General features: G+C 36.3%; 1 protein-coding gene across 14 annotated transcripts in view; it reads left to right on the forward strand.

Annotated features, from left to right (window-relative positions):
* The window catches only part of LCLAT1 (lysocardiolipin acyltransferase 1), a 438,576-nt gene that overhangs the window by 269,715 nt on the left and 156,354 nt on the right, over positions 1-12,507 (forward strand). For all 14 annotated transcript variants that reach the window (XM_064295193.1, XM_064295192.1, XM_064295179.1 and 11 more), the window contains one exon: positions 4,815-4,931. In XM_064295193.1, coding sequence (XP_064151263.1) covers positions 4,815-4,931 — 117 coding nt within the window. The remainder of the gene's footprint in view (positions 1-4,814; positions 4,932-12,507) is intronic.

Consider the following 12,507-nt stretch of genomic DNA (forward strand, 5'->3'; position numbering starts at 1 on the left):
GTTTGCTATATAAGGGAAGACAAACTAAAGCAGAACAGAACTGAAATATAAAAATCACAAATGGTATGGAGAGGCAGAATGCAAATTTGTCTTCCAAATCCTCAATACTAGATTAAGAGGGGCAAGCCTTAATGCTTAAGAGAGAAGGACATACAAATTCATACTGTATACATAGTAATTTATGGAACCCATTACCCCAAAAGAAAGTTAAAGATGAAAAATGCAAATTTTACAAACGTTTAATAAATGAGCCCTATTTTTTTTTTTTTTTTAAGAGATTGATAAGGGAAGTTAAGGTATTTAGGCAAAGATTTACCATTGATACCAAGGGGGAGATCTTTAACTCATCTGTTGCAGACAGAACTAAGCTAAATGAACTGTGGCAATTTTTACGTACTAAGCAAGTCTCTAAACATATATGCTTACTATACAGTATGTGTTTAATTTTTAAAGTTAAAATTCCAAGAATAGTTGGACAAAGAGTATTATCTGAGGTTAATATCTGCCACATACTGATTAAGCTTGAAAATATATAATTTTAAATTGATTGATTCCCAGAGCTAAACTACCATTAGGAAATTGTAATGTAAAAAAAGACAGCATTCTTAGGCACAACAGAATACCTCCCAGGATGAGCATACTAGGCTCGAAACTAAAGGACCACAAACTCATGGGACATCTATGTCAATTGGTGGAACATAGTACATTAAAAACAATGTTCTGCATCCTACTTTGGTGAGTGGTGTCTGGGGTCTTAGAAGTTTGTGAGCAGCCATCTAAGATGCAACTTGGTGGTCTCCTCCCATCCAGAGTAAAGGAGAATGAAGAAAACCAAAGACTCAAGGGAGCAATTAGTCCAAAGAACTAACAGACCACATGCACCACAGCCTGCCCAACCCCAGACCAGAAGAACTAGATGGTGCCCAGCTACCATTCTGACTGCTCTGACTGAGATCACAGTAGAAACCCTTAGAGTGGAAGAAAAATGTAGAATGAAAAATCAAATTCATAAAAAAACCCAGACTTACTGGCCTGATAGAGACTGGAGGAACCTGTGAGACTATGGCCCCAACACACCCCTCCGACTTGGAACTGCAGCCATTTCTGGAAATAATAAATTTGTTCAACAAACAAATATGCTCTATAAACTTTTACCTAAAACACAATAAAATATTTTTTTAAAAAAGGACAGCAATATTTAAATTTTATAATACTTAGAATGTATAATATTTGAGTTTATATATTGAATATCAGCTAGTTTAGAGTGCAAAAAGCCATTTACTGAAATGATAGACTGATTTCATTTTGGAATAGCAAAATGCACATTAGAAAGGCAGCTTTGGAAGTTATTTAGTAACTAAATCTAATGGGGAAAAAAAAAGCTCATGGGCTGCTGATCTTCTGGTACATTAATGTTAAAATGTTCATACGTTGGACCTTCAGAGCCTCTAAAATATATTTTTTAACTTTTTCATTATATATCTTTTTCCTCAGGTTTCCCTTTTAGGTGATAAATTTAACATCTGTTTTCACATTTTTAGAGTCCAGAGTACTCACCATTACATGCTATAGTTGAATATTTTCTAAGTTAAAATGATGTTTACATTTTAACACCAACTTTCAAAAGCTACACTATTTGCCAAATAGAGAAAACAGAATGATTCTGAAGCTTAAAAAAAAAATTTTTTTTTTTTTTTTACAGGATTATACAGTTTTATTGATGGGGGGAGATTTTTTTTTAAGTAGGCTGGCAAAATATCTTTAATTTTGGAAACATATATTAATTTAAAGGTGTTTTTAGTTACCACAGTTGCCTTTAAAATGCAGATTTTTAATCCCAAGGAGAATGTTTTATAATCCACTTTAAATTCTGATGAGTCGGAATCGACTCAAATGGCAACAGATTTGTTTTGTTTTTTTTTTTTGGTTTTAAATTCTAAATTCAGCTTGCTTGCACATTTTCAAACTAGTGCAATTTAATGTAACTTTACATATATTCTATCTTCGTATATTATTGTTGGTTATAATTTTTTTTCTTGCTTATGGACAGAGCTCTGGTGGCATAGTGGTTAAAATGATCGACTGCTAACCAAAATATTGGTGCTTCGAAACCACCAGCTGCTCTGAGGGAGAAAGAAGTGACAGTCTGCTTCTGTGAAGATTACAGCCTTGGAAACCCTATGGGGTCGCTATGGGTCAGAAGCAACTCAACAGCACTGGTTTTGGAAATAATGTATGTTTATTTTGAGAAATGTAGAAGGAAGCACAAATACTGCTTTAACCCCGCTGCCCATAAATAAACACTATTCTAATTTTGGTCTATTGCTCTTGGTCTTTTTTTTTTTTTGTATTTTTATTGTTGTAAAAATATAAAGAACACATTTGCCAATTCAAAGGTTTTCACGTGTACAATTCAGTAAAACCAATTGCACCAATCAAGTTGTGCCACTGTCACCTACTTCTGTTGCCAGATTTTCCAACCCCATAGTCTTTTGGTCATTTTCATACACACACACATCCATATACATATATGTGCATGCATACATATATAGTTTTAAACAAAACTGGAAAATGGGGATTAGACTTTATTTTGTACTTTTTCCCACTTACGGTAAGCATTCTTTCATATCATTATTGTTGAAAATGTGTGTTTTAAAGTTGGATAGTTTTATGTTAGTCTACTTTAATTTTGAGTTCCATTTCTGTTACTTGGAAAGGAAAACTGTTTCCAGGTTTTTACAATTATAATATTATACACAATTAAACACTCTTTTACTTCTTTGGAAACCCTGGTAGCATAGTGGTTAAGAGCTATGGCTGCTAACCAAAAGGTCGGCAGTTTGAATCCACCAGGCGCTCCTTGGAAACCATATGGGGCAGTTCTACTCTGTCCTGTAGGGTCACTATGAGTCGGAATTGACTCAATGGCAGCAGGTTTTTTTTTTTTTTTTTTTTTGGTACTTCTTTATTTAATATATATTATGAGTGCCTGGAGCTTAAGCTTACATTATATTAGAAAAGATAGTTAATAAACTAGTAAGTGGTAAAAATATGTCAGGTAGTCATAAGAAGAATATTAAAGCAGTGTAAGGAGGTAGAGAATAGTAGCAGAAAGGGGGTAGGAGTGCTATTTTTATAAGGTGCTTAGGGACAGCCTCGACCAAAGGAACAAAGCAGACAAACCATGCAGAAATCTGGGTGAAGGGCATCCTGAGTAGAGGGAAGAGCAACTGCACAAGACCCTGCAGTGGTGGCAAGCCTGCCTGGTTTGTAGTCCCATTGAGGTGGAAGGAGTGCTGGCCTTGGGGTATTACAGGGAGTAAGCTGACAAGAGCAAGTTATCAGAAAGTGGGATGCTAGTACAGTCATTAATATTAGCAGAGTCTAAGGTAGGTGGGTAGATGAAGTGGGTAGATGGAAGGAAAAATCTGTATCTCTAATTATTCTGTATCTCTGATTACTTCTGTCTTCCTCCATTGTGGATGTACTTTTTAGACCTACTCATACTTGTATGCACATTCAACAACAGAGTTCAGTTTCGTCTTCAGAATGCCCAAAGTCTATATCAAACTAGAAGAGCAAACTGAAGAGTATTTAGTTACTATTCATCTTCATGGTATCCCTGAGATCCTCTCAGCTGTCCATAAAATATTATTTTGTTGTTCCATGCCCAGAATATTCTGGAATAATTGGAGAGAAAAAATGGAGAGGGGCTTGTTATTTATTATATTTAGGGCCTTTATTTTGACTTGCTGGGGATCTGTGGGTATTTTTAATTCTTGGATTCAGCTTCCTCGATTATAAAATGATGAACCACCTTTTATAAGTGTCCTTTGAATTATTTTAATGTTGTGGATTGTTTTTGTTGTTGAAATTTTGAGGACTCAGTGATCTTAAATTTAATCCTAGGAAAATTACGTTAATATAGGTATTTTTCTTGTGACTTGGAATAGTGTATAAATTTTAGGATGTAGCTGAGGATTGCAGGTTCTAACATCTGCTGTCATCAGGAGCTAATTCATGATCTCCAGCAGCTGAGGCCAAATAATTTCTGATCACTTTACTTTTTCCAAAAGTATTTGCTGAATAATGGGTTTGGTTCTTCTTGGAACTTGTAAAGTTACCTCATGGAATGGAAAAAGAGGTTTTTGCCAACAATTGGAATATATACTTGACTCAGTAACTATATTCAGCCAAACCATGTTCAGATGTTTGTACATGATGTGCTAATCATGTTCTCATTCTGTTGTGGAATGGTTGTGGTTAGTAATATTAGCATGCTCTGTGCCTGAGCAAGGCTGATATTTTACTTCGAATTGAGGGCCTAAATTGTTGGGTAAAAAAAAAAGTTAATCTGATATATTTGGCAAATTGCTGATAATTTCTTTTGGATATATAATCTTTATGTTTTATTAACCATCTACCATGTTTTATTAGCATTTTAGTTTTATTTTTTAGTATTTTATATTTTAGTTTTACATAATAAAAATTGAAGGAACTATTTTATGAAATTCTTATTAGTATTTTATTTGCATTTCAGTTTTCATTGTATATTGACTGTTCTATGAAATATTTAAAAAGAATTTTGAAGATTTGAATATGAATTTCAGAACACTGTTATTAATAATTTTCAAAAATTCTAATAAGTAGATAACTCAAGGATCTTTGTAAGGGACTAACTGAATTGTTCATGTCTTCTCTTTTGACTCTACTGCATTCAGTAATTACAGAACAGTTAATTATCAAAGAAATTCTGCACTTATTTCCTTACTTCATTTATTTTATGACTTCTGATGGTCTATTGTTTTGTTTAGAAAACAGCAAGGCTCGAAGTAATGATTTTGCTGAACAGAATGGACTTCAGAAATATGAATATGTCCTACACCCAAGAACTACAGGCTTTACTTTTGTAGTAGACCGTCTAAGAGAAGGTAAACATCCATCTCAAAATGTATTTTTTTATATGTGGCAAAAATTGCTAACTTTTACATATAGCCATTTAAAATGTATAAAACATTTTTCATACTTTATCTCAAGAAATAAGATATGTTTAACTATTTTTATACTAAGTTGACCACATGCACTAAAATGTTTCACTATGTATTTAGAAATACAAATGCTATCTTTGTTAAAAACATTTCTTCTTTTTTGGAACAGACAATAAATAATACATGAATTTAGATTAGAATGTCATTTTTAAATGTTTCTTAAGGCAACAAAACTGTCTTGAAAGTATACTCTCATTTATACTTAATTTGGCTCTTAGAATTTAAGAATATATTATTCTCTTGCTATCTTAGATTCATAGTTCTTTATAGCTTAAAAAATATTTTTATATTTATTATTCCATTCACTCAACCATATGACTCTAGTTAGTAGGAAGGCAAGTACTGTTGTCTCCATTTTATAGGTGAACAGAAATGGCATCCACAGGTCACAGTAGTCAGGTATACAACCTCATTCTTCCGCTTCCTCATGTGTGTCTCATAATACTATGTCACACTTCTCTCTGTGTATATTGAAGGGCATATGAGGACAAGGTGATCCACTGAAGATACTGCATCCGTTTAAATGTTTAAGTTTTGATATTTTTGTTACGTAAAAAAACCAGTTGTCTAAGAGTGATAGACACTCTGTTAAAGTAAAGCAAAAAGATTTATTGAAGGTTCGATAAAAGTCCAGTCTGGGAAAAACATCTGATTTTACAGAGTGAACAAAAGCTTCCAAAATGGCGAAGCTACAGAGACCTTTTAAAGGGTGAAAACAAAAAACTTGTGATGTACTGTTTTGATTGGACATTGTAAACTTAGATTAACACAAGGTGGGTTACTGGAAGTGGGAACTTACCCTTCCTGAGACATTGTGTAAGGAAGGGTCTTGATAGCTCCTGTGAAACCGTTTATTGTTATTCTGTCAGCTTAACCACAGAGAAAAGAAGATGACTTCCTTTAGTTTACTTTTAGTCACAGACCTTAAAGGATAAGTTAGGGGTTTGCATGTATTAAAAGAAAAGCAAGATGGAATAGGGTCCCAAACTCTAAAGCAGTCATTTTTTCTTGAGTCAAGTGCATCAGTTTACTTGTTCTTATTCATTCCCTCCTTTTCATCAAAGATATCTATGAACATCCTTTGATCACTTTTTGAAGGAATGTTTCTTCTGCATGGACTTGATGGTTTGTTTTTCTTTGGTGGCTGTTTAAGTTTTGTGAGCTTTTACATTGTCCTTATTAAGTGGCTTTTGGTTATGACAAGTCTTTGCACTGCTTTGTTGCTTTTCAGTAGTTGGCTATCACTAGACCTCCTCACCGTGCTATAGCTTGACATTCAACTTCTGTGATCTCATGGAGGTGAGTTGGTAAAGAGCAAGGTCATATTAGAGGAACAACTTCACTACTTTGAATGGTTAATCCAGGGCACGGTGTCCCTCTATTTGGTTGTAGAGATGGGTAGCTTCTTCTGTATATATTAGTGGCATGGCATCTGTATAAAAATACATACTTAGACGGGATACATAACATCCAGTTCTCAGTCATTTTATCAGAATATGGAATGGACTTGTTTACCAGCTGAAGCTAATCTTCAGCTAGGCCATGAATGTTAAGGGGAAACTGTCTTCATTTAATTTTCTTTTTTTCTTCGTTTAATTAGATTCCTTAATTTGTTAGAAAAATCAGAAGTATTTCCGGCATATTCTATGGAAAGGTTTTAACAATACTTTGGGAACACAGAGTGAGTAAAACTACACATTTAGAGATTTTACCTTGAATCTTTTGTGGGTGAAAGAGGTTAGAACTGCAACGTTAAGTTTTCTGGCTTTCTAATGCTAGGTTTCAGTGGGGGCTGTGAGAGCCAGCAGAAGAATATTTAAAGAAAACTCTATAATGAAAAAATATTAATCAAAAAGACTATAATCAGGCAAGGGTTATAAAAATTGTATCAATTTCAAAATAAATTCTTCTCTCATTTGAAGGCATACACAGTGATTAAGAGCTTGGCTGCTAGCCAAAATATCGGCAGTTCTAAATCTACCAGCTGTGCCTTGGAAACCCTATGGGGCAGTTCTGCTCTGTCCTACAGGGTCGCTATGAATAAGAATCGACTTGAGAGCGACAGGTTTTATACAGTTCTTGCTATTATAATTAGTAAAATAATGATGATTAATGCAATATTACCTAGTAATTCTAGCACGAAAGCAGTAAGTTTAAATTAATTTATGAAGTCCAGTTTATAGAGGAAAATAGCTTCACAGGTTTTAAGTATTAGACAGGGGATAATGACCTCTAGTGAGGATATGAAAAACTGACTATATGGAGTGAAATCTCTTGACGTAGGGATAACAAAACACAGGGAGTGAAATCTCTTGACGTAGGGATAACAAAACACAGGGATAGGGCAGCTTAAATGTAACTCCATAAGAACTATCAATGCTGTTAAAATTCTAAGAATTTCTGCATGAGTGAGAAATGACTAATCATTTCACCAATTATTCATTGGGGAAACAAATAAATTATCGTCCTATAGTCTAAGTCAATAAAACAAAGTTACTTTAAAAGGTATACCTAGAGAGGCGGAGCCAAGATGGCGGAATAGACAGACGCTTCCATCGAGCCCTCTTTACAACAAAGACCCGAAAAAACAAGTGAAATGAGTATATCTGTGACAAGCTGGTAGCCCTGAGCATAAAAGGCAAGCTTAGACAACGAACTGAGGGGCAGGGGAAGGAAGAGACCGTTCAGAAGCGGAGAGGAATTGCCGGACCTGAATTGCGGGGAGCCCTCAGGCACCATTCCCGGCGCGGCTGCGTTGGGGGCAGCAGCGGCGGGCTGGTCCTAGCGTTCGGCTGCAGTTTCCTCAGGGAAAAGCAGCCGGCCACACAGACCACTCACACCTCGGGAACCTGAGCAGAAGGGCGCTCTCGGCAAAAGCTGAGTACTTGCGTATATTTTATCGTACCCACCCACCCCCAACCCAGCTTCAGCAGCTCAATCCCTAGGCCTGAGATAGACCCTGGTGAGCACCTGGAGCCATCCACCCGGCCTTCAGGAAGGAAAAAAATTCCAACTAGGGGGCAAAGATAATTTGCTAGCTCTATTAACTGGGGAAGCTCAGGACAGAAGCATCTCCTGTCCAGGCAATAAACCGTCCATGGACCTTGAACACCTTTCCCTTCTGCATGGACCTGTGTGGGCCTATTTCGGGAGAATAGGCCGTTGTTGGCAAACTCCAACCATTTCAGTGGTGCGGTGGAGAGGTGTGTGTTTGACGTTTGTCATTGCTTTGTCTGTTAAACAAGGTCCTCACCTACCCACAACAGGGACCTAAGGACTGGTGGCTCCCCTTAGGTCGCCCAACCACCCGTGACAGGGACCCAGGGATAACTGGTTCCTCCCAGTCCTTACCATAAAATCTTTGGGTGCCCATGGTCCCTCTGCAGAGCCCACCCACCAGCGTGCTCTAGGGAACAGAGATATGCTTTCTTCAGAGACACTTGGGGGTCAGTTCTCAGCCCCCTGCCTTGTTCAGAGTGTGACCCCTGCTGCAATCAGATACGGGTATATACACCAATCACCCCTGCCCCTCTAAGACTGTAGGACAGAGCCTGTACTACACACTTGATATCAGCTAGCTGGAAACCTGAGCTGAATTCATACAAGAAAACTGAATGGACTCCTAGACTGATATATCTGATAACAGCTCTAGCCAGGTGGGGACAGGACACCAGAGCTCCAAAGGCGAAAATAATCAAGCTAGCTCACTCGAGCAACCCATAGGGGTATACCAAAACAAAACAAAGCAAGCAGCTACGACATAGTAAACAAGCATAAACTAATACAATAACGTATAGATGGCTCGGAGACAACTGTCAGTACCAAGTCACATAAAGAAACAGGCCATGATCACCTCAACAGGCTCTCAAAACAAAGAATCCAGGGATCTTCTAGATGAAAGTGCATTCCTGGAATTACCAGATGCAGAATACAAAAGTGTAATATACAGAACCCTTCAAGACATCAGGAAGGAAATGAGGCAATATGCAGAACAAGCCAAGGAACACGCAGATAAAGCAACTGAACAACTCAGAAAGATTATTCAGGAACATAATGAAAAGTTTAATAAGCTGGAAAAATCCATAGACAGCAATCAGAAATTCAGAAGATTAACAATAAAATTACAGAATTAGATAACTCAGTAGAAAGTCAGAGGAACAGAATTGAGCAAGTAGAAGCTAGAATTTCTGACCTCGAAGATAAATCACTTGGCACTAATATATTTGAAGAAAAATCAGATAAAAGAATTAAATGAAGAAACCTTAAGAATCACGTGGGACTCTATCAAGAGAAATAACCTACAAGTGACTGGAGTACCAGAACAGGGAGAGATAACAGAAAATACAGAGAAAATTGTTGAGAGTTTGTTGGCAGAAAACTTCCTTGATATTGTGAAAGATGAGAATATATCTGTCCAAGATACTCATCGAACTCCACATAAGGTAGATCTGAAAAGAAAGTCACCAAGACATATTATAATCAAGCTTGTCAAAACCAAAGATAAGGAGACAATTCTAAGAGCAGTGAGGGATAAAAGAAAAGTCACCTACAAGGGAGAGCCAACAAGAATAAGCTCGGACTACTTGGCAGAAACCATGCAGGCAAGAAGGCAATGGGATGACGTATTTAAAAAATTGAAGTAAAAAATTTGCCTACCAAGAATCATATATCCATCAAAACTGTCTCTCAAATGTGAAGGTGAAATTAAGACATTTCCAGATAAACACAAGTTGAGGGAATTTGTAAAAACTGAACCAAAACTACAAGAAATACTGAAGGGAGTTCTTTGGTTAGAAAATCAATAATATCAGGTATCGACCCAAGACTAGAATGCGGGGCAGAGCAACCAGAAGTGAAGCCAGACAGGAAAATCCAAAAAAAAAAAAAAAACCAACACAGGGTATTGGTGATGTTATTATTTAAAAGAAGACAACATTAAAATAATAAAGAGGGACTAAGAAATGTAATCATACACCTTCCATATGGAGAGGGGAAGATACGGCGATACAAAGAAATGAAAGTTAGTTATAAATTTAGAAAGACAGGGGTAAATAATAAGATAACCACAAAGGAGACAAACTATCCTACTCATCAAAATAAAATACAAGGGAAAAATACAGACACAGCAGAAACAAAATCCACAACAACAAATACGAGGAAAGGACAACATATAAAGAAAATCTACTCAGCACATAAAATCAAGTGGGAAAAAGAAGCTGTCAACACACAAAAAAAGACATCAAAATGATAGCACTAAATTCATACCTGTCCTTAATTACCCTGAATGTGAATGGACTAAATGCACCAATAAAGAGACAGAGAGTGGCAAAATGGATGAAAAAACAAGATCCGTCTATATGCTGCCTACAAGAGACATACCTTAGACTTAGAGACACAAACTAAAACTCAAAGGGTGGAAAAAAATATATCAAGCAAACAACAATCAAAAAAGAGCAGGAGTGGCAATATTAATTTCTTACAAAATGGGCTTTAAAGTTAAATCCATCAGAAAGGATAAGGAAGGACACTATATCATGATTAAAGGGACAATACACCAAGAAGATATAACCATATTAAGTATTTATGCACCGAATGACAGGGCTGCAAGATACATAAACTCTATCAGCATTGAAAAGTGATATAGACAGCTCCACAATAAGAGTAGGAGACACACCACTTTTGGTGAAGGACAGGACATCCAGAAAGAAGCTCAGTAAAGACACAGAAGATCTAAATGCCACAGTCAACCAACTTGACCTCGTAGACATACACAGAACACTGCACCCAACAGCAACCAAGTATACTTTCTTTTCTAGTGCATGTAGAACATTCTCTAGAATAGACCACATATTAGGTCATAAAGCAAGCCTTAGCAGAATCCAAAACATTGAAATATTACAAAGCATCTTCTCTGACCATAAGGCCATAAAAGTGGAAAGCAATAACAGGAAAAGCAGGGAACAGAAATCAAACACTTGAAAACTGAAGAATACCCTGCTCAAAAAAGACTGGATTATAGAAGACATTAAGGATGGAATAAAGAAATTCATAGAATCCAATGAGAATGAAAACCCTTCCTATCAGAACCTTTGGGACATAGCAAAAGCAGTGCTCAGAGGCCAGTTTATATCAATAAATGCACACATCCAAAAAGAAGAAAGGGCCAAAATCAAAGAACTATCCCTACAACTTGAAGACATAGAAAGAGACCAACAAAAGAAACCCACAGGCACCAAAAGAAAACAAATAATAAAAATCAGAGCTGAATTAAATGAAATAGAAAACAGAAAAACAATTAAAAAATTAACAAGAACAAAAGCTGGTTTTTTGAAAAACTCAACAAAATTGATAAACCGGTGGCCAGACTGACAAAAGAAAAACAGGAGAGGAAGCAAATAACCCAAACAGGAAATGAGATGGGTGATATTACAACAGACCCAACTGAAATTTAAAGAATCATATCAGATTACTATGAAAATCTATGCCAAAACAAATTTGAAAACGTAGAAGAAATGGATGAATTCCTAGAAACATACTACCTACCTAAACTAACATAAACAGAGGTAGAACAGCTAAATAGACCCTTAACAAAAAAAGAGATTGAAAAGGAAATCAAAAAACTCCCAACAAAAAAAAGCCCTGGTCCAGTCGGCTTCACTGCAGAGCTCTACCAAACTTTCAGAGAAGAGTTAACACCACTACTACTGAAGGTATTTCAGAGCATAGAAAAGGATGGAATACTACCAAATTCATTCTATGAAGCCACCATATCCCTAATACCAAAACCAGGTAAAGACACCACAAGAAAAGAAAATTATAGACTCATATCCCTCATGAATGTAGATGCAAAAATCCTCAACAAAATTCTAGCCAATAGAATTCAACAATGTATCAACAAAATAATTCACCATGACCAAGTGGGATTCATACCAGGTATGCAGGGATGGTTCAACATTAGAAAAACAACTAATGTAATCCACCACACAAGTAAATCAAAAGAATCACATGATTTTATCAATTGATGCAGAAAAGGCATTTGACAAAGTTCAACACTCATTCATGATAAAAACTCTCAGCATAATACGAATAGAAGGAAAATTTCTCAACATAATAAAGGACATTTATACAAAGTCAATAGCCAACATCTCTCTAAATGGAGAGAGCCTGGAAACATTCCCATTGAGATCAAGAACCAGACAAGGATGCCCTTTATCACCACTCTTATTCAACCTGGTACTGGAAGTCCTAGCCAGAGCAAGTAGAGTAGATGAAGAAATAAAGGGCATCCAGATTGGCAAGGAAGAAGTAAAAGTATCTCTATTTGCAGATGACATGGTCTTATACACAGAAAACCCTAAGGAACCCTCAAGAAAACTACTGAAACTAATAGAAGAGTTCAGCAGAGTATGGGGATACAAGATAAACATACAAAAATCAGATGGATTCCTCTACACCAACA

The sequence above is a fragment of the Loxodonta africana genome, chromosome 12, assembly GCF_030014295.1.
Source record: "Loxodonta africana isolate mLoxAfr1 chromosome 12, mLoxAfr1.hap2, whole genome shotgun sequence".
Taxonomy (NCBI): domain Eukaryota; kingdom Metazoa; phylum Chordata; class Mammalia; order Proboscidea; family Elephantidae; genus Loxodonta; species Loxodonta africana.